The sequence below is a fragment of the Apiospora aurea genome, assembly GCF_038362705.1.
Source record: "Apiospora aurea strain CBS 24483 chromosome Unknown utg000010l_segment0_segment0, whole genome shotgun sequence".
NCBI classification, from domain to species: Eukaryota; Fungi; Ascomycota; class Sordariomycetes; order Amphisphaeriales; family Apiosporaceae; genus Apiospora; species Apiospora aurea.
In genome coordinates this window covers 338,557-360,489 of record NW_027117397.1, presented here as the reverse complement: position 1 = coordinate 360,489, position 21,933 = coordinate 338,557, and the positions used below count along the sequence as shown (strand labels likewise).

Genomic DNA, 21,933 nt, shown 5'->3' with positions numbered 1-21,933 from the left:
ATGTCTAAAGAAAAGCTGATGGTTGATACTCATGGATGGGAGAGGATGAGGGGTAGGCCTAGGCGTTATAGCCGTGATGCTCACGTCAGCTCGGTCCCGAAGGGTTGTCTCACCCTGTCCGGTCTCCGGCACACGACGGAGCGCATTACACGTTGGATATCATGCCCTCGGCTCAGCGGTAGCGATATGCGTCTCTCCATTTGCCTCGATGTGCGACATGGCGGTTTCTGGCAAAGGAGAAGAAGCGAGAATAATGGTGAGCATAATCTTGGTGCAATTGGGATTCGGTACGTTCAAAAGCTTTGTAGGAGTTACAACTGTGTTTCCGTTTTAGTAAGTAGTGTTTTTATCATACTAGAAATGCATGGAAGCACATCTCATCCGTCTGCTTTCATGTACGCTTGGCTGTGACCACTTTGCTTGACTGCGCGCCCAGTCACGGTGTCTCAAAGAGACCTTGGGGAATACATACAATTCCCACTGAAAGAATGATACAACTTAGCGTCAGTTTTTTACAAGCCTGTCTTCAAATATGGATGCGATAACAAACGACTAATACGCGGTCATTCAGCGTCGCTGGACGGCGAGTATGTCCTTCTGCGTTTGGCGGGTCGTCCATCGCAGATGCGGTGGAACTGGTCGACAACCGCCTCGAAAGCCTGGACCATGGCCCCCTCGCTAGACATGCTATTGACGTCTCCTCTTGAATCGAATCCCTGGTTCGCGAGATGGACGGCGTCCTCGCGCTGGCGCCTGGCCCAGTCCCTGGCGTTGCGGTAGGTCGCGACGGACCGGCGGCACACCTCAGGATCGCCAAGCAAGGGCAAGAAGTCGAGGAAGGTCGTGGCGTAACAGAGGTCTTCATGATTGGCCCCCTGCTCTGGCCCTACAATGTGGCTCGCGAACAGCATCAACCCGCCCCCGTGGTACGTCGCCGCGATGGTATAGGCCTTCTGGTCGTATACGCCCGGCCGGGCCTACCCGTAGCAACGCAGGCTGTGCATCGCCCTCGCGCCGAGGGCGCCGGCGTAGATGGTTTTGCATCGGGCGACACAGCCACGCAATTCGGTCTCCACGAAGAAGTTGGGCAGAACGGGGAGGTCTTTGTATGCCGAGGGGACGATGAGAGCATCGAGATCCTCACGGATGTCCAGCTGGAGGCTCTCTGGCCTCGAGCCTTGGTAGTAGCACGGCTTTGCCGGTTCGAGGCGACCGTCGGTGAGATTATCTAGGTTGTCGAATGGAGCTTGGAATCGCTCGACAAATACGACAACTGATCGTCCGCATCCACGAGGTCAAGCAGGTCTGATAGTGCGTTGTCTATTGATTTCGCAGGGAAGTAATTAAAGTGGAAGTCCGACACTTCATCGTCCGTCAAGACGAACGAGGGGCGTGGTTCGCGCAAGGCAGCACGTATCTCGGACAGATTGGATGGTTCTGGAGCCCTGGTGCCATTGGGGTATCGGTAAAAGGGCGGGTAGATGGAATGATCAATGAGGTGCTGCGGGAAGGCGACATCGTCAGGTCCAAACTTCTTGGTGCTGGGCGGCGTCTCGAAATCTTCTTCACTGAGAGTTGCGACGGATTCTTGGTCCATTTTGGGGCGGTCTTGGTGTACCTTGGCCTTCGCGCTTCTTCTATGGCAGATGAAACTGTTGGGCTGGGGGGACACGGACACAACACAGGAATTGGCTTCTGGATGTTCAGCATGCCCCGAGGCTGCTTGGGCTTGAGACTTTTTATCTCAACTGCCAGCAAACACGAAAATAGGCAGCAGTCGCTGTTGGTCGGAAGTCACGCCATGGGGATTGCATCGCGTCCAATTGTTGGGCATGTAGCAGGCCGTCTGGTCGCAGGTTTACGAGCTACAAATGATTGGCTACATCCATCATGGATGCCTGAGTCGAGAGACTGACTCGATTGCCAATTGGGTACTTGTGCGACACGGTTGGCGACTCTGCACACCTGATTTCGCCGTCTCCAGTGTCTGCCCGGCAGTGCCTTGGTGTACACTGCGTAGGGTAGTCATGGCGAACTCGAAAGACACACACTTCGCGCGACCGCGATGTAATAAAAATGCAGTGATTTGTAGTTGAATTGGCTTGATCAATAATGTCATGTTGTGATTACAAGACTCAGTCCACTGTACTCAGTTGCCGTAGGGCTGGTAGCGTAGTGGATTTGGTGATTCTTGCGGATGATTTCAGGGCGATTCAGGGGCCATGGTGTCCCGCTGGGTTACCTGCCCCGCTGCGACCAGTCCCCTGGACAGCGGTACCTGATGCAACAGGGATAAAGACTAACCTCCCCTGTGGTAAATCGCCGTTCACTGAGTGCTACCAGCGACCGGGCGCCTGCCTGCTGCTACCTGGACCGCCTGCAAGCAGACCTCTACCACACTCCCACCATCTATCGCACTATTCTTATCCACTGCATCACGAACGCAGAATTCTCATCTTTCGGGTCCTCGTTCCACCCAGTTCTAGCTATGGCAGATACCAGATGCGATGACCTGGATGCCGACAAGGAGCAGGGAGGATCTCTGTACATATAGATGATGCCCCGCAATGGAATGAAGCCTCTAGGCTCTGTGTTCTGGAGCGGATTGAGCCGTAGTGATACTAAGGAGGATGAATGCTGTTTTACAAAGTACCTTTTAATTGAGCCCCCGTGCGTGTTGAGTTTGCCCGGTCCTGTGTCACCTGCTTCTGCTGGCCTGCGCCGGTATGAGTCGAAAAGCAAAAGAACAAAAAAGGAATGAATAATCGAAGTTCGACCACATGATATTACTTGCTTCTCTTGCTCTACGTTTGATCCACGTTGCTTAAATTGAGAATACGCGTCCAGTTTGGCACGGGATCACTGTTGCATACGTGGGAGATGGTGGGTGGTGGTTCAAGAGACAATTGGCCTGTCTGACGTCGGCCTAAATCTGCATGGTTCCCATGAGACCACTGCGTCCGCCAGCTGCCGATTCATATTGCAAGCTTCAGGTTGAACAGGTAATAACCGGTACTATAAATACGCCATAAATCGAGTTCAATAGTCAAGTTACCCACCAATCGAGTGTCCTGTATTACATTTTTCGCCTGTCGCGATGAAATCCCGTGGCTTTCATTGAACCTGAGAGAAAGGAGTGACTGCGCCTAATTTTTGGTCGACCCCGCCACCCCCCACCTGTCGTGTGGCTTGAAAATAGACAGAAGCTCGAGTGGCCGTGCACGTGCAGCCGAGACCTACCCTGTGCCTCGTGGCTGCCCGGCTAGTCTAGCCAGGCCGCAAGCAGCGTTTTTGGCCATTTGCCTTGCCTTGCACCCCGCCGCTACCCAGACATTGGCAGGTTGATTGGGTGACGCCAGTGTCGATTTTAATCCTGCCGTCCACTGCGATTTGCAGAAGCCTAAAGGGAAGTTGTTGCAACACCACTTTTTTCTAGCCACCACCCGACCACGCTGCAACCCAACTTTGTTGACTTCTCTCCTTCTACGGCTGCAACCATCACCACGTGCGCATCCCCCGTCCTTCGTCGCTCTCGCTCCCGCGTCGATCAGCGTCTTCCGAAACGCCCGCATCCCATTTTACGTTCGTCCGATTTACAGTAAACAAACATGGCCAACGAATCTCGGTGAGTTTGGGCTGTTGACACCACAACACGCCACCTCCACCCCCGCGGTCATGGACCACAACGCTGACAAGACGACGCAACCACCAGGCAAGAGCTGCTGGCATGGCTCAACAGCCTGCTCCAGCTGAACATGACCAAGGTCGAGCAGTGCGGTACCGGGTAAGTCCAACGACTCCTTTCATTTCCTCCCTCTTTGCTGCCCCTCCCCCGCAGCACCGCTTCCACTCCCAGGCTAACCGTCGATCCTCGTCGTCTAGCGCTGCCCTGTGCCAGGTCTTTGACAGCATCTTCCTGGACATTCCCATGTCGCGCGTCAAGTTCAACGTCAACGCCGAATATGCCTACCTCCAGAACTTCAAGGTGCTGCAGAGTAAGTCCCCACTTGCCGCCACCCCTTTGCCCGACTCTCCCGACGCTTGCCGTTGCCCTTCGTATCTCCCACCAAAACACAAGTTGCCCATCTATGGAATGAGAACAGTTGTCGTCCAGTACATTCGCTGACACGATGCTCTTGCCACAGACTGCTTCGCCAAGCACCAGGTCGACAAGATCATCCCCGTCCAACAGCTCGTGAAGTGCAAGATGCAGGACAACCTCGAGTTCCTGCAGTGGTCCAAGCGGTTCTGGGACCAGTACTACCCCGGCGGTGACTACGATGCCGTGGCGCGACGAAAGGGCAGTGGCGCTCCCCCTCTTCCGGTCCCGGCCCGAAGGCTGCGCCCAACACTGCTGCACGAAGGGGGGGCACGACGCCCTCAGGTGGACCCCGCCTCGGTGCCCGATCGGCTGGTGGCGGCGGTGCTGCGTCTGCCGCTCTGCAGGCTGAGAACACCACACTGAAGGAGACGGTCGTCGGTCTCGAGCGCGAGCGCGACTTCTACTTCAGCAAGCTCCGTGACATTGAGCTGCTGGTGCAGCAGGCCGTGGAGGAAGACCCCGAGATCGAGAAGCAAGAAGACGGTCTCGTCAAGCAGATCCAGGCGATACTTTACTCTACCGAGGAGGGCTTCGAGATTCCCGCCGAAGGAGAAGCCCTGGACGACCAGGAGACGTTCTAGGCGGCTTTGCAGAAATGGGAGCCGGGCCAAGGAAGATACTGAAGTGGTAATAGTACTGGGGCGGCTGGGGGCAACCGGGCCTGGCGAGTCGCTGCCAATATGGCATAATGCAGAGAGACGCTGTACGAATGCAATACAAAAAGGGCATAAGGCGTGGACTGGTGTGGAGTCGAGCGGCGAGTGGCATGCGATTTGGTCTACAACAAACCGTTGGGCGTATGGCCTGCACCCCCACGAAGGGGGCTTTGGCATGGCGGTCAGACGTGCTGGGGCATATTGATACCTGCTATGGTCTTGGGGTCTTCTCCTACAGACGAGAAGGCCTTTTGAGTTGTAGCCTTCATGATAGAGAAAGAAACTTCCTTCTGCTAATAACGTTCTACACTACACCCTACTCTGTTTCCGAGACCGTTTGCATACTTGGTGAAAATAGACAACTTGACTGGCATTGCGGTCATCGCTTTCGCTGGTCACAATCTTCTTTCCTGTCAGGATAGCGGTCCTCTAGTCTGACAGCGTAGCGTGATGGAATGGGGTGAGTTGTTGATCAATTTGATTCCGATTCGCATCGGGTTAGATTTGACCTAGAGTATCCTTGGGCGCACGTGCCATCTACCCCTGAGCTACAAGTTGTCTGTTGCTTACCATGCCTCCCTGAAATATGGACAAGATGGATCAAGTGGTGTCGGGAAATACACGTCGGCTGGTGACTAATGTCTTGAAACCTGTGTTGGCCCTGTGTTGGACGACACTGGACGAAGGACATGACGAATTTGATTGTGTCTACACATGCTGTCAGACAGCATCTTGGATGTCTCATGCCGTGCAACTTCTGGGCACTGTCAACGGGGTTTTCGTTCCTCTTCTGGCCGATCCCTATGTGCTTCCACGGGAGCTTGTACTTGTTGGACTTGTCGTCTCCAATCCTGCCATTGTTCCCCTAACCTTCGGCCGAGGCATGTATCTCTGATGTGAGGCACAGCTTGTTCTCGGCCACATGCCTGACTAGGCGTTGTGATGGATGAGCATGGTCCTGGTCAAACTGACGATTAGCTGAAGACAAGTTCTTGCTGGCCTTGACTTGCTATTATCCCACACAAGAAGTACGAAACAAACTCGGTCATACATATTACAGTCCAGATGTTGCGAGCGAGTGTGAAGACTTTAGTAATATGATTCTTTTCTATGCGCCATGTAGAGTCATTAACAGGCCTGTTACTTTTTCTGCCGCCCAGACAAGCCTCATATTAGAATGGAGTGGAATGCACTGTCATTTGATTCTGCGAGGTCATCGCCGACCCCTTTTATTCTCCCCAAACAAGCCTTAGATGGAGCTCAAGCAGAAGGCACCGTTGCCACATGAAGGTGATCCCATGTTCATGTTCAATGAGAAATGAGATAGCTGTCGAATCTGCTTGCATGTATCTGATGCAGCCTGGTAGCATGTCGTCTCGTGTCGTGAGAGCTGGGTGGAGCCAAAGTAAACAAAAAGCCGAATTCACGATTGCTTCAAAGACGGCAGGCGCCCGATTTGGGACGAGGCCAGAGCGGGTCTTTGCTGGGGGCGTGGCTGCTGTATTCAATTGTAACTGCCTGGCCCGAATTCAGGTTTGTTCCTTCCCTCCCCGTCAATGAGTTTTGATTATCGTCGGGTCGACAGCGACTGGCCCCGCCCGCAAAACGCTGCTTGCGAACTTCCTCAACAGGACAACGACCGCACTGCTCCTTCACTGGGCTTTCCCAAACCAAAACACGCCGGGCCTTTTGGCAGCTTCCCATCTGTGCTTGGTCACGCATCCCTTCCGCGCTCCCAAACACACGCACGCACAAACTCCGTGCTTTCGCAAATCGTTGCAGTTCACGTTGTTTCTCCCGCACGCCCGCCCAGAATGGCTGACTTCAACGCTGGCAACGGCTCCTCCTCCGGCAACGGCTTCTTCTCCGGCAATGTCCCCACTTTCGGCAACATCTCCGGCAGCATCTCCTCCGGCAACGAGCCTGGCACGGCCGAATCCGAGTCCACCGGCAGCATGATGTACACCACCTGCATGACCCGAAGCAAGACGGCCGCTTCCTCCGGCAACCCGTCTGCCACGACCGATCCCGAGAGTGGCAAAGAGTACAAGGCTCCCTTGACCCGAAGCATGAAGGCTGCTTCCCCCGCCGCTGCCGCTACCTCGTCAATCAAGACTTACGGCTTCCAAGTCCGCAAGAATGCCTCTGTCCCCCAAGCCAGCAAGAACCCCGTCCTGCCGGTTGCGTCCAGACAATCAATGCGGATTGCCATTGCAAACAGCATCCAGACCGGCAGACAGCACCAGCTAGCCCATCCCACTGCCGCTGCCCGCAACAATGCGGCTGCAACCAACTTGCGCCGCAGCGCTCGCAGCGCCGCCAGAGCTCCGGCCCCGTCTGTCTCTCGCCGTCTCATGAGCTCGTCCGCCCAGCCTGCTTCCTCCACGATCCGCCCGAGACACGGAAGCAGCACGACCGCCAATCCCTACTATAGACGCATCACTGCTGCCGTCGAGACTGGTCGCCGCGGCAACAAGAAGAAGCCTGGTCAAGCCACTGCTGCGAAGAACATGGTCCAGACGGAACTCGACTTCTCTCGTGGCATCCCTGCCGAGAAAGAGGGCTATTATCGGATCAAGAAGATCGTCACCGAGGTGGCCCGCCTTGGAGTCAACCAGTACCTTGTAGAATGGGAGGGGGTTGACCCGAGTACCGGAATGGCATGGCCATACGAATGGGTAAGGCCCACTACCTTATGTGCTTTTTTATTTCGTCGTCATCATTCGTGATTTGGTGGACTGGTTTGCTGCTTTGTTTGGCCTGTTAGACAAAATCGCACAGCGCAAACCGGTTTGATGATGGGGAAAATGACATACGTGCCTTTTTTTGCGTGTTGTGTATTCAATACTGCACGCTCATATTGTTTGCGACCGAATGCTAATTGGTTCTCACAGGTCAACAAGTCTGATCTCAGCAAGGCCGCCCTTGACGCGTGGGAGGAGGAGAAAGATGAGGGAATGGATTGATTCTGCCAGGAACTGAAGTAATTGGAGCAATGTTTGGAGATCTGGGTTCCCGGGTACTACGCACGGACGCTAGGCGACAAGGTCTCTAGAGAGGAAGAGGGCTCACTTGGGGGCCTCACTTGGGAGCCTTGGAACCCGGCGCCGTAGCAGTCATGTTTTTGACGTGCCTCGGCTGCTCAGGACCACTTGGTTCCAAATTCTAGATAGCCTTTCTGATTTTGAAAAGATGAAATCAAGACAGAGCAATGGAGAATTCACACACACACACACACACACATCAACATCAAGTTGTGCTTCTGCCACCGTCCAAACCGCACGCCTTTTATTCTCCCCTCTACAAAGGTCCCATCAACCTGGACTGCCTCCTCTGCGGACAATTCACTGTTCAACTTATTTGTTTCCTTTGCCCCAAACACACAAATACCGTCATCATCTTAGGGCGCCTCCATCACTTTGTGTTTCCTTCTCTGTGAACTCTGTATCGCAACAATCGGTTGTGAATATTTGTGCAGCGGCGCCAGGCGGACGCGCAGTCGGGGCTGCAGGTACAACGCCTGCCAGCGTCGGGGGGTGTGGATGCAGTATCTCGGGGTCTCCCAGTACGGTTCGTGCACGAGCATCAGGGGCAGGGCTTCCGGGCCGGTGCTGCCTGGTTGGTCGGCGGCGAGGTGCCAGATCTGGAGGGATGCTTTTTTTTCAAGTTGAATACACGCCATGCAGGAAGCAAGCCACAGTTTGCACCACCCTCTATGCTTGGTGAGCTTTTGTTGGCAGGTGCGCCATCTTGCAACACAATGGCTTTGAGCAACAAAGCATATTGTCGCTTTCAAAGGGTTGCAGTTCATTGGAAGACAACGTATTGGTGCTGATCACATGAACAGATCAATGGAAAATGTTACGATCGCTTTCTCCTCATCCCCGCTGGCATTTAAGTATTTCAGGTCGTGTTCTCCCCTAGAAGGTATTTGCTGACCACGCTTGCACAACTACAGGACTCTCCTATCTCGCCAGCTGTTGCTCATTAAATACTTATCCCGGCAGAACCGAACCGATCCCATCTGATACATTCCTCGCGAACGAAAAAACACAATCAAGATGTGGTTCTCAAGTATCCTTACCCCTTGCCGCAACATAAAGTTCCCCGAAATGATAGCCCCCCTTACATTCTCCCTCCTCCTCGTCTTCGCCCTCGGCGTCGTCCTGGGCGCCCTCATCACCATCCCCGTCACCAGCGCCAAGCACCACAGCCAAGAGGTAGCCGCTGCTGCCGCAGCTGCTGCCAAGTGCTCCCCAATCACCCCCCAGGGCGACGAACGTTGTCCACGCGCCTGCGACGATCGTGGCGTCCCGCAAAACCATCATGAACGACGATGACGAGTCTGCTAATCATTGTGGTTACAATGTCGACGAGGATCCGTATAAACACCACCCTCACTACAATAACGCAGAAACCCCGGTGATGGGTTGCAAGAATGGGACGAGGAGCAGCAGCGCGAGCGTCGCTCGAATCGGGCATCTGAGCCTCGCGCTGCTGGAGTCGGTCACGGCCGCCGTCATTGTGGTGGCTTTGGCATGGGATCTAGTCATCATGGGGTGGGTTTGTCTTGTGGCACCTTGAGGCAGTGGCCCCGGTAGCCTCAGAAGTCACAAAGGTCACTGAAGACGCCTGATAGCTACCAACCGCTTGTGGGAATTCCTCCGGGGATAAGGACACTTCCTCGTCGCTGATAGGCTAGGTAAGTCATGTTAGTTTTGTTTATTTGTTTGTTCTTGACTTTTTGCGTCTCGACGCCATTACCTCCTAGGACATGTTAGGTAAGTCAGTAAATAATCCATGATATATCGGAATACATTCTTCGAGCTTTCCAGCCGTGTGAGATCCACGGGCTATGTCATGTGCCAAGAAGGGATGAATTCAGGCAGCGAGTTAACGTATATGCAATATGGTATCCGACTCGTTATCATGAGCCACCGCCGAGACCAACAATAAGCCCATGGGACCGGGCAGGGAACAGATAGATAGCGGTTTCTTCGGGCAGGGTCTAGAGTGATGCAGGGGTGCAGCGCCCGGGTGGGCGATGAGCCAAGTAAGCAGATAGACAGATAAAAGAATGGGATGAATAAGATTGGGACCCCGACGCGGGAATTAGAGATCTTATTATAGTCAGGCAGCAGAATTCTTCAGACTCTAGTGCTCGTGACATAGTTTGTCCAGATGGCCAAGAATGGCCAATTGTCAGTCCTGATTGGCTGCTTGGCTGTGGCAGGGCTCGGTGTAATGGAGTTTACGAATCGGACAGCGCCGCATGTCCGTACGGCACTGCCGTTGTGTAGTTCTTGGCAGTCTCACACCGTCGGAAGCGCGGGCACGTGGGAGCCTCTCAAGTGTCTTGTCAGCAGCATTGCGGCTGCGGCTGATGACAGGAATCATATGGGGGAGAGACCATAGTATTAGTTGCCAAGAGAAGTAGCAAGGGCCCCTGACCCTGGTCTCGACCACGACCCATGTGCGACCCCGGGTATGTGCGAGCTTGGCGGTGGACCTTAGATCCCTGTCATCCTTGTCAGTTGGCATCTTGCTTACTCATACGCAGCGCCTATAGCGTACGTAGCCTTCCTGGGGGCCAGATGACCATGTCATCTCATTTCGCCTAGAAACAGCAGGTAGATCCGTGTCAGATCGAAGAGAGATTCCAGTCGGACCAAAGATGCGATTCTCGGGAATAAGCTGGGACCTCGGTTTCAAATTACCGGCTTCGAAAATACGGTACATATCATAGCCTACTGTGTGCAACAGGTACTCAGGTTCGATCAGACGTCACTCCTGCATGAAGTTGTGTCCATCCCGCGGGGGTCTTATTTGAAACTCCAAGACAACTCAGAAAATACAAGGCAAAGCTAGACCCGAGTGAATACGACTTGGTAATTTACAAACGGATAGGTCCCGTTGCAGAGCGGTCGTTAGTTGCGACGTGCTTCTCAGCAGGTGCAAGGGTGAAGTTATGAGGCTTAATTACCCGTCTAATCCCTGTCCAGGTGTACCACGGGTTATTGAAATTGCATGGATACTATCATGGATTCAATAATAACATTGCATCCCAGAAGTAAGCTCTTTGAGTTACCTGTCAATAACGATTCGAATTAGTGGAGACCAAGTATCTACATGTTTGTACGAGTGGACCAAAGGAAGGCAAAATGTGCCACCAATCCGTGCCAGAGTAAGCCCGCGTCTAGTAAACATGAAACCCGTCCGAGCCTAAAAATGCATGTAGTCCATTGCTGTTGATCCATTCTAGTAATTGTGACGCCTAAACCCACTCTATTTCTATATTTTCTCAATAGTAGATGCAGAGCCCCTTGCCTCGTCAGTACTAGCCCTAAATGAGCATGACGTTCCGCGACGTGATATAAATAGTCTTGACGCCGAACTTGTGCCGGATGGCCGCGATGACGGGATCGCTGTCGGTCGCGACGACGGGCATGCCGTCGCTCGACTGGCGCGCCGCGAAGCGGATGGCGGGGCTCGAGAAGGTGACGAACCCGGAGTCGGGGTCCTGCTGCTCGCTGTCGGGGACCATGACGCGCTGGCGGATCTTGCCGGAGCGCAGGTCGACTTCGGCGATGAATTTGTTGTTGCTGCTGGAGGAGCTGCTGCTGCCGTGTCGACTGCTGCTGCTGGGGCCGTGGCGGCTGCGGCGCGAGCTGGAGCTGGAAGAGCCGGAGCCGGTGGAGGAGCTGGACCCCGTGGTCGCGGCGATCTGCGACTTGTCCGCGAAGTTGGTCACGCAGCGGGACTCGGCGTCGATCCAGACCATGCCCTCAGCCACTCGGGCCGACAGGTAGACGGCGTCGTGGTCGAGCTCCAGGCCGTGGGGGGCCGAGTAGCTGGGGCCCAGGTCGATGATTCCGCAGACCTCGGCCGTCGCGAGGTCCACCACGGAGATCTCATGCGAGGCCTCAATGGGCGCGTACGCGTTTCCCTGCCGGTACCGCTGCGATACGTAGAGCAGGTTCCGGCCCCAGTCGTGGCAGACCTCTTGGGGCTCGGCGAGGAGGTCGTCTAGGATGAAGACGCGGTAGGTGACGGCGATGTCGCCGAAGGTGCAGAGGGTCTGGGCATTGCTCATCTTGAAGTGGTTCTTGGGGCAGTTGCGATTTCTTGGTAGCGGCTGGGTTGACAGGATGGTCTCTTTGGTGTCTTCTTCTCCTTCTTCTTCTTTTGGTTTGATGCACGGTGGTATGTCTTCGATGGAGTGTCGGTGTGTATATGCTTCTTCTTTTTCTTGTTCTTCTCTCTTGACAACAACCACGGGCTGGCGATCGCCATCTTTATGTTCGGACTTGATGAGACTCATCTTGAAGTGATAACGGCCCTCAGCCACGATGGACGAGGGGTTTTGGACTGAATGCGGTTATTTTTCTCGACTTCTGATGGGATCAACGACCGAAAACCAGGCAATCAAATAAAATGTCGAGAAAATGAAGTAATCCAATCGGGTATGTCAGAAACGCAGACGAGATAAAGGGTAACGGAGCTGATGCTGCTGCTATGATGCAAAGAGAGAGCCTCGTGTAGAGCCGCCAGTCAGGGCCCGCTTCGACCCCACAGGATCGTATAATCGTGTTAGGCACCGAGTTGAGTATTCGGGGGTGAGAGGGGGCAAGACAAGCGAAGGAATACACGGGCGGGAAGTATTCAGCTGTAATCCAGCCTTATCCGCATCGACATATGGTAAGCTTGACAATTAGGCAGAGAGATAGATGAAAGAGAGAAACGAAACTTGGAAACAATGGTTTCCCAAGATCATCGGGTCGCTCCCAGACAGCACCTAACATCCATATCCGCCGTTCTCATTAGCCAATTGAGTTGGCTTCCCCAACCAATCAGATCGAGGACTGTTGCTGGCAGTTGCAGCTATCGTAAGTCGTAAAATGCAGCTAATCAGCGTCAACGCCAAGATCGATCTACCATGCATGTCACCAACCAGATTGTCCAATCAGAATCTTGCCACGATCTGTCTCTCCCCAAGACTGCGTCCCGACTCCAAAGTCATCGGCTTCCCACCCTGGTTTCGCCTCAGCCCTACAGGGCTGAGCTGGCAAGGGCCTGCATATGTGAGTACCTATGTAAGAAGTCAATTCGCCGGCAGCATGGTCCTATCGGCATCCTCGGCTCAAGCTTTGAGTCGGGTACCCGGTGAGATGGCAATGGCAGTGGGCCACGTCCCCCATCGGAGTGGTCCGGATCCCCTCGGATCATCACAGGAACGTGGCGATATGGCGCAGTCACGTGGGACAAGACAGGCTGGGTCTTACGATATCCGTCCATGTTGACGACATATGCAACGATATGTTACGATGTAGCTGCGCATTCCAGTGCCTCGTGGACGAAACAACATCTCATGTGGTCGAAGGAGCTTCGGGTCACATGCCTCGGTTCGGTGGTGACAGACGCCCGGCTGAGCGGTGAAGGCCATAGCCGACAGCCTCAGCCTCAGCCGACAAAGTTCGTTTTTCAACAAATCAGATTACAAATGGCAGCTGATTAATACCGAGCTCTTTCTCTCCATTATATGCCAAGTTCGGAGCCTGGGCCGGTGGGATAGAGCTGCATGTCCAGGTTACACGAGTATCCAGTGACGGTCAGAAAACTACCAGCTCATTATACCCAGGGGCCATCCTTCAAGCCGTTTCACCACGTGGCTCACCGAAACCATTCATCAAGGTCGACTCGACATCAAATGACACGTACCCTTCCTGCTCTGTGCTGTTGAGCGCATTGGTCCCGTTCACAACAAAGAGCGACCCAGTCGTGTCCCCAGCCTCGGACCTAGCAGTCTGGCCCGTCCGCAGCAGCGCCAACAACGCAAAGTGTCCGCCAACCACCGGCCGCGCCTTGAACGTGACCTCGTCCGGCACCCTTGGATACCCCCCGTCCCCAATCGTCTCGTACAGGTCCGTGAACGGGAACCGGGTCGCCGTGTTATTCAACCAATAGGCGATGGACGTGACGAACATCTTGCGCGTGCTTGCGGAACAGGTCGCCGCGGCCCAGATCCCCCAGTCCGACTTGGTGTAGTGGTGCCGGCTGTCGAGCGGGACGCCGTAGAGCTGCGACACGCGCGCGTACCAGCGCGACTGCATCGCGTAGACGGCCTTGTCGACGACGCCCAGGTTAAGGAGTTTGTCGAGGTAGATGTTGTACAGCAGGCCCCAGCTCGAGCGCCACTGGTACGCGAGCAGCGTGTGGTCGCGCGAGGGCGCGATGCCGTACCGCTCCCAGTCCGCGTAGTAGGCCTTCACGACGGCGTCGGTCACGCCCCCCATGGCGTCGGCGTCGGCGTTGGTGGTGGTGGAGGTGGCGGGGTACATGCGCGACATGAGGGACATGGTCTTGAGCGCGATGATGCCCTTGATGCCCAGGTTGGTCTGGTTGATCATCCGGCCCGCGAAGTCGTCGGTGCTCAGCTGGGCGGCCGGGACCTTGGAGAACGCGAGCAGGTAGCTGGCGGATCGGGTCAGGGTCGGGTAGTGCCGTTGCAGCCAGTCGGAGTGGCCGCTGAACTTGTAGTACGCGTAGCTCATGAGGATGAGGTTGCCGCTCTCCTCCACGGGCATGGCCTCGTCGTCCCCCGAGATGTGCCCGGTGGCGTTGGGGAAGGAGCCGCCGATGTCGTGCATGGCGAAGGGGTTGGGGTAGAAGCCCCCTTCTTGCAGCTGGAAGATGGGCTCCAGGGAGTATTTGAGGATCTCCGGGTTTGCGTACAGGAAGAATGGGGCGGTTGGGAATAAGACGTCGAGAGTACCAACATTGCCTGTATAGTCGTGTCAGTAGTCAACAACAGTAGGTGTTTCATTAGGCTTACCGTCACTTGAGATCTCTTTCAGAAACACCAGTGGTTCTCCACTGCCTGGAGATGATGTGTTGCAGCTAGATACTGTGGGCGGAATGGCATAGACAAAGGAGCCCATGACCTGGCGGGCACTGAGGGCCACGATGGCGTAGTATGAGTCAGATTCAGAAGCGTCAGGGACGCCAAGGCCAGTAAAGTTGTCGGGGTCCAGGAACCCATATGCGTCGCTCGAACCGTCGATGTACGGCAAGATGGTCTGCGTTGGCAAGGCGGATGCGCGCCAGGTACTAGGAGACTGGACTGGTGAAGGGGTATCGGGCGCCGGTTCAGGTGATGAGACGTGGTAGAACTCTTTAACGTCTGACGCGAGCTGGCGTTCAGCTTGGCCGGCAAGCTGCTGCGCGACCTTGAAGTCGTCCCAGTGGATCTTGATCATGGGGAACTTGTCGCCGTAGCAAGATTTCCACCACGGCTGCAGTTGAGCGACGCCTCCTTGGGTCAAGTACCTGATGATCGGCTCTTGGATTAGGCCCACGGTGTATCGTACTTCCGCTTTTGACACGGGACCAAAGTCGTGCGCGTAGGCAAAGACGGCTTCGGTCCACCAAGTGCCGTTGTAGGCAGTACTGACATTGTTAGCCAGGCTGTGAGAATTGACGTAGCTGTAGCGAATGTTCAAAGCAGGGCCACTCTGGAACGAGAAGTTCCGGGCGCCCATCGGCTGGGTGGAGTAAGCGACGTTGCCCCAGCGTGGACGATCGGCGGCCTCCCCGAACGGCAAAGGGGACCCGGGCTCGTAGATCCAGCTGTACATGGTGTCGGGCGCGACGGTGACGTTGCCCGTGCCGTTGATGGAGGCGCCGTTGCGGAACAGCTCCCAGTTCATGACGCCATCCTCGCCGGTGGCGACCCAGGCGGAGTTGATGTCGCTGTAAAACTGAACATCGTGCGGCTTGTCGTCGGTCGACTGGACCGTGGTGCTGAGGTAGCTCAGCGGGATCGACGTCCGGCACAGGTCCTTGGGCAGCACGGGACTGAAGAAGCTCGCAGTGATGTTGACGGGCCCGGCCAAGAAGGTGAAGTTGGAGTAGCTGGCATCGTAGGCGACGGTCAGGGGGAGGAGGTCTGGTAGTTGGGCAGTGTTGGAAGAATTCCCACGCCGTTTCCGAGGTAGTTGTAGGAGATGCCGTCGACTGTGACGATGCCTGTCCAGCCGAGGGCGTCACCGGTCCAGAAGATGGGGCTTACGGTGTTCAGCGTGCCTTGGTTGTAGGTAGAGGACCAGGCACTGAGGTACGGAGTCCTGACGGCCAGAGGGACCGCGGGTGGGCGTGCTGGGGAGTAGCTTGGGAGGGAGTTGCCGTTGGCGTCGGGAGTGAGGGTAAGAGACTGTGTGGCAAAGGCCAGTAACAGTAGGGGGTAGGACAGCATATTGATCTGTCAGAATACTGGTGGATTGGCCAGACGGCCTGAGAAAGAGGGCGAATAGTGAGAGTGAAAACCTGTATGTTGCAGCGAATGATACCAAGCAGCGATAGACACAAGGATGGTGAGCTGAAGAGTTTTGGTATTTGCCCCAGTAAGACAGTCGATATGTAATATCAACGGTAAAGGAAAAGACATATTATTCGGTTGTACAGGTAGAAAACAAATTGCCGATATAGGTTTCGATGTTTCCTGGGCAACACTAAAGGCAGCTAATCGTAGTCAAACTTCATGTATATTCTAACGATTGAGTTTGCTTGATCGTATGCCCTTGACTCAGACATGCAGTGAAAGATGGCCGCGATAGTATGCAACCTGGAGGCTGGTATGTGGTAGAAATGGCGGTCATTCTGGGTCACGCCGGGTCACGGCATCTTGTGTGATGACCGGCACGTTCCAGTAAGTCGCACGGGGGCTCTCCCGGTGGGTGTCCGTGGCTGCCACGAGCTACGAAGGCTCGGACTCGGCAACTACCTTATCTCGAGCCCCCATAATTCCTTGATTTCCGGGTGTTCGGCCCTCGAAACATCGGGAGTTGCACTCCCGTATTGGGACTCTTCAAACCCCGTGGAATCCTAAGGCCGGCACCACCATTTTCATACATCAGGTGTATTCACAGCCGACTAGAGTACTTCACCGCAAGATGATGTAGATTGCGATCAGTACACGGGCATGCAACACGCCGTGGGGCAGAGACATGTGTGATACCATGGCACTGCACTCGAGCACGGCACTCTGGCGATAGCCATCACGAGGTGGCATCTCTTCTCCAAATGGAGAGTCCGTCAGCATCACTGCCCCTCGAGCTCAATTATTCACGGCTTGATGCAGGGCCGGTCCGGACCCAAGTAGTTTCTTCGTATGTACGCTTCGCGTCAGTGTTTGTTTACTGCCTATCTCAGCATCGTGGCCTTGCATCATCCTGCATGCAAATGCAAATGTAGGTGTCACAGTTAGCTTGGTTGCGCCCCATGTGTCACGGCACCCCGCCATGCCCTGAGACGACGTCGAACCTGCATAAGTTGTGGCTGTGTGGCATGCCTACACGCCAATCACTAGCGAAGTAGTCATGTAAACATAATGCAATGTAAATTCGAGTGTGGATACACAAGCCAAATCTGGCAACGTGTCTTGCTGCTCCCGCTTAGACCGGTGAGGTGGCTGACCTGGACGCATGATGCATATCAGCAAGGTCCGGGGTACCGGTGCGACGGGAGGAGTGGCTGTCAGAATGTGATAGCCGGCACCGGGCGGGATTGTGGCCAGAGTACACACCGGTGTGGCTTACGCCGAAGAGGTTGGGTAGGCAATTGGCTTATCTCCGATCACTTGTCAAGTTTTTATCATCACTTCGTCGTTATACCGCCATGGGAATACCCGGGCGCAGTTTTGCCGCCTTCCGGGTAAGTTGTACAGAACGGAGGCGAGTCCGGGACTGACCTCGCCAATCAGACGGGAACACAACTAAATATCCCACCACACTCAGTTGCAGCTCGGCTGTTTAACCCCGGCAGCCTTGCGCCGGTGCCCCGACCGGTGTCCCGATAAGCTGACTAGGAGCTCTCGGTGCATGGTTTCTCGGCAGTATAGGTAAGATCATGTAGCAATGACAGTCGAATTAGAAGAGAAAGCTCCTGCCCTACGTAGTAAGAGATGACGTGAGCCGAGTGGGAAGACAGACTCGGGTGGCGTCTTGGTACAAACTCGGGACGTGAGGGGACAGACATTGACGGAGATCGTGGACGCCCCCGAAGCTTACAAGGGATATAAGGTTTCTTGGTGCTCTCTCGGCAGGTGGTTCCGTAGTGGTCCTGGGACCAGGGCGTGGTTCGCGTCCAGAAATTTAAGAAGCTTGCTGGATCCTGGTGTACCAAGGTGGAAAAGAAAAACATCGTGTAGGGTCGTATGGATGCGTCCGCGCTGCCTCATGTTGGGCGCGACTCACCCTCAACATAATGCTGATCTGGGTCAGATGACGGGAGTGTGACGTGCTTGGGGGTATCCGCTCGCTTTGTCCGGCGTACGATGGATAGGATGCTCGGCGTTGGCGCAGGAGGCTGACTTCTTTGTTCTCTACATATTCCGGGCTTCCCTCGGCGAATTGATCGCCAGTTGGGCTTCTTTCGAGGAATCCCAAGTTCTCGAGAACAAAGAGATTACGAGCAATTCCTGAACAACAAATTGGCTCACAACTTAACAACAACAGATTCCTCTGCGGTTTGTTACACGAAGACTCGCCAACCCAACAAGGGCAAGTCGGCCAAAATGGACAACATCATACTCCTTGTCGATTATGCCATGGCTATAAAACGATCGTTGGTGTCACCTCAAAAAAGGGGGCATTCAACTGCCAGTAGGTATCGTCATGAACGTCACAAGTCTGCTTCCTTCTGCCTAACCTAGACTAGAACCCCTTACTCCTATGCTCTACGCGCTTTTGATACCAAATCACCGAAGAGTATGCCGCCACAAAGAGCACCGATCCTCAGCATGGGCTACGAGTTCGAAGCATGGATACCATGTCTGTTTAATGACCTCAAGGATGAATACCACCCCCTTCAAAACGACGGTCGGGAATTCTTTCCTACAGGAACCTTGAGCACTAATGGTGAGCCTCGGACCGAGGCACCATGGAAATATGATGAAGACAATGCCGCCGGGCCTGATTGGATGCCGAATACGGATCGTGTGCCAACACCGGAGAGCGAGAACGGGATGCTGGACGCGCTCCGCAAGCTCTTCAGAAAGGTCCTAGCCTCTAAAGGACCCGACCTCGTGTCGGACTTGAGTATGGAGAGAGTCGACTTGGGACCTCTGAAGCAAGGTGTTAACGAACTTTACCAGCAGTACACCGTGTACGCTGACAGAGGGCTGGTGGCGGACAAAGACCCGAGCCCTTATCGGAGGGACTCGCAAGTCTACGTAGGATATTACTACTTCAATGCTGTCGAAGTGCGTACTCCGGCGTTTAGTAAGGCGAACAAGCACAACTATCAGACAATGTGTGGGCAGATAGAATCTATTCTAACGGCCTTGACGCGGACATACCCTGTCTCTATCAATGCTGGAGCCGATGTCTGGTACAAGCCACCCGCGAAGAGGATATCAACAGCGAAGGCCCTCCGTGCAGAGTCCAGATGCGGAACCCACATCCACGTTGGAGCGGAAGGGGTCCTTGAGTACCTTGAGGCCCCTGAGGACCCGGAAAACCCCACGCCTGCCTTTCAAGCGGCGTTGGGCATCACGATGAGCAAGCGTATATTCGCTGCTAAGAAGACACTCACTCTTTACTGGTTGATAGAGCCAGATATCCAGCAATTGCATGCATCGTGGAGGTCGAAGGATATGAGATACAGTGGTCTACTGAGGGAGCACACTAATCTAGCCTATTACTTTTCCCTCAAAAAGGACGAGGAAAAGCCACTTCACCCTTACCATAGATACGAGGAAGAGAAAAACCTGGCCGCCAATCACTACGACAAGGCGAAGTTCGACAAAGAGCTTGAGGGAGTATCCAAAACCCATCAGATACCGGCCAGTGAGCTCGAGCAACATGAGAAACTAGCCGCCAGGGTGTTGAACAAGTTGACCAAGACGAAAAGTGGCACTGCTGGTGACCGGGAAGCCATTGCCACCATCTGGAAGGCCCGCAGCATGGACCAGCTGGCGTGGCTTTGCTCGAACCATTTCAGCAACAGGCGGGGATCGCTGTGCCTGCACCAGCTGCTGCCGTGGAACTCCGACTTCGCGGGCGGGGCGGTCCGGGAGGCGAAACGGCGGATCGGGACGGTGGAGTACCGGTACATGCAGGCCTCGCTCGACCCCGAGGCCGTCCTCGCCTGGGCCGACGTCGTGATGAAGATGACCGAGCCTTGCGTCACCGGGGGCACGGCCGACTTCGTCGAGTTCCTCAGCCAGGCCGTGGCGCGCCCGGGCGAGCCGGGGGGGCCCAAGGCCTTCGTCAGGAGGCTGGGCTTGGCCGAGGACAGCCGCCCGTACCGGTTCTACGACGAGAACACCCAGCGCAGGTTCGACGAGGAGGCCGATCCCAGGATTATGAAGGACGGTGTCGCGAACATCCTGGTGCCCAAGCCGAAACCGCGAGATCCACCTGCAGCTGCAAAACCTTAAAGGCCAGAGGGGATCTCTAGTATGATGGGAATTTATTTATTATTTATGAAGACCGAGTTAAGAAGACGGAATGTTTCGTATCTAATCAACAGACATGCGAGCTACCTCACTCTTTAGAATAGAACTTTCTGATTAGAAACAAGCTTATTTTTGCAACGGGCACGCCGATCCCCTGTTTTTGAAACCCCTGGCATTTTCGTGCGAGTCTCGGAAACGGAGGTAGAGACACATCCCTGTAGCCTGCTGCAGGAGCTGCGTCGAACATGAAGTCTGGGGAGAACTGGGCTTTCTTGAAAAGACAAACGCGCATTTGATCCCTGGCTGTCAGCTCAATGCATGCTGATAAAAAAGACCGTGAGCCACAGCAAGACGGTTCCTAGGATATTGTGTGGTTTATCGGCCTGATGTACGACATTCAACACGAGCTGTTGAGCTGCGCGCGCAATTGGCAGATGCAATGGGCTCAGGTTCCAGAAGCGTTCTGAGTGTGCCTCGGATGACTTGGTGCCGATCCTGCCACATATTGCTTCTGCCACCCCCGAATCTTGGTCTCTACCTGCGTGTAATCAAACCAATAAACTGGCAGAAGAGAGCGACAAGTATTGCTTGCGGCAATTGGGGTGTTGCTACTGATATTATACGAGTATTCTGTGGATGTTCATACCCACAGATAGAGCACCAGGGCGACCACGGTAGTAAAAACGGGCATTGGTGAGAATCCGAAGCAGCACTTCTAGAGCAGGCCCACCCACCTGCATTAACTGCAGGCTGTCAGCCCCCCCGCTCCCCGCCCGGCCTTCCGTCCCCATTGTGTGAAGATCATTTACGACTGTGCTGCAACGCAAACATGGCCAGGCAACCAGGGCAAAAGCTTATTGTTTTCCCGTGTTTGACAACAAAGCGATTCTTATCGCCCATGTTTCATTCTTTCTCCAGCCTGTCATCCCATTTTCGCGCAACCTTTTCCTCCTTTCCATGACCCTGTCACAGCGCCTGGAACTCGAAGCCGCAGTGGCTACTTGTTCCCCGTTAGTGACCACCATGATGAGTCCCATCCAATCTATTTGGGCCCTAAAACCGGACTGGTTGCCCCTCTTTCCTTCCCACCGAGCGCAAGAGCGAGCCTGAGCCTGAGCTTGAGCCTTGTAAGTTGTCACTCTCCAATTGAGCCGATCATGTCACGGAAATCCGTCCGTGGGTGACACCAATGCCAAGCAAAAACCTCGTTCTCCAGGCGGGCCCTCCAGGTGGCTTTTTCCCTTTTGCCAAGACAAGTCCATCCTGCAGGCCAAGAGGCCCAGTTGTTCCGGCGGCCCATTCTAGCCATTGCAGTCGCTATGTACTTGTCGCCTGCTCCTGCTCCTGCGGTGGTTTTCGCCCAGACAGGAAACTCAAAGGGTCTCCCCCAATCGATTGGTCCAATTTCGGAACGACTATTGCGCATCGTTTGTCTACCTGGATGGTTTGTCGGCTGTCCAGCTATCTCCCACTGACTTGTCATCTTCGGTTGTTGGTTCCTGCTTTTTCTCATTACCTGTGATCTATCTCTAGACGACATTGCTGTGCGCCCTTGCATGACACGACTCCTTGATTCTTTCTGCTCGTGTGCGACCTGCCTTTGTCTGTGATTTCCTGGGCTGCACCTCAACAAACACATCCATGTACAATACAGCCTTCTTCTTTGGCTACAGGACACCGAATCTCCTTGGAGGCGAGGAGATGTCCGATGTGCGATCGCT

The 21,933-nt window shown here is 54.7% G+C and overlaps 7 protein-coding genes across 7 annotated transcripts; 4 read left to right on the top strand and 3 right to left on the bottom strand.

Annotated features, from left to right (window-relative positions):
- Positions 1–563: 563 nt before the first annotated feature.
- On the bottom strand, positions 564–1,597 carry PG986_014141 (uncharacterized protein; the record flags this gene model as incomplete). The annotated part of the gene is made up of 3 exons (XM_066850363.1): positions 564–977; positions 1,053–1,170; positions 1,269–1,597. The coding sequence occupies 3 exons, from the start codon at positions 1,595–1,597 to the stop codon at positions 564–566; spliced, it is 861 nt and encodes a 286-aa protein (XP_066692601.1).
- Positions 1,598–3,608: 2,011 nt separating this feature from the next.
- Positions 3,609–4,683, top strand: PG986_014140 (RP/EB family microtubule-associated protein; the record flags this gene model as incomplete). The annotated part of the gene is made up of 5 exons (XM_066850362.1): positions 3,609–3,625; positions 3,713–3,784; positions 3,883–3,995; positions 4,146–4,414; positions 4,468–4,683. 5 exons carry the CDS (start codon positions 3,609–3,611, stop codon positions 4,681–4,683), a joined length of 687 nt encoding a protein of 228 aa, XP_066692600.1.
- Positions 4,684–6,572: 1,889 nt separating this feature from the next.
- Positions 6,573–7,724, top strand: PG986_014139 (uncharacterized protein; the record flags this gene model as incomplete). Its single annotated transcript, XM_066850361.1, has 2 exons — positions 6,573–7,436; positions 7,653–7,724. The coding sequence occupies 2 exons, from the start codon at positions 6,573–6,575 to the stop codon at positions 7,722–7,724; spliced, it is 936 nt and encodes a 311-aa protein (XP_066692599.1).
- Positions 7,725–8,819: 1,095 nt separating this feature from the next.
- On the top strand, positions 8,820–9,342 carry PG986_014138 (uncharacterized protein; the record flags this gene model as incomplete). Its single annotated transcript, XM_066850360.1, has 2 exons — positions 8,820–9,007; positions 9,030–9,342. 2 exons carry the CDS (start codon positions 8,820–8,822, stop codon positions 9,340–9,342), a joined length of 501 nt encoding a protein of 166 aa, XP_066692598.1.
- A 1,759-nt stretch (positions 9,343–11,101) lies between these two features.
- Positions 11,102–12,079, bottom strand: PG986_014137 (uncharacterized protein; the record flags this gene model as incomplete). Its single annotated transcript, XM_066850359.1, has 1 exon — positions 11,102–12,079. The coding sequence occupies one exon, from the start codon at positions 12,077–12,079 to the stop codon at positions 11,102–11,104; it is 978 nt and encodes a 325-aa protein (XP_066692597.1).
- Positions 12,080–13,406: 1,327 nt separating this feature from the next.
- PG986_014136 (uncharacterized protein) lies at positions 13,407–16,009 on the bottom strand (the record flags this gene model as incomplete). Its single annotated transcript, XM_066850358.1, has 3 exons — positions 13,407–14,539; positions 14,591–15,703; positions 15,739–16,009. 3 exons carry the CDS (start codon positions 16,007–16,009, stop codon positions 13,407–13,409), a joined length of 2,517 nt encoding a protein of 838 aa, XP_066692596.1.
- Positions 16,010–18,553: 2,544 nt separating this feature from the next.
- Positions 18,554–20,194, top strand: PG986_014135 (uncharacterized protein; the record flags this gene model as incomplete). Its single annotated transcript, XM_066850357.1, has 1 exon — positions 18,554–20,194. One exon carries the CDS (start codon positions 18,554–18,556, stop codon positions 20,192–20,194), a length of 1,641 nt encoding a protein of 546 aa, XP_066692595.1.
- Between the last annotated feature and the right edge of the window lie 1,739 nt (positions 20,195–21,933).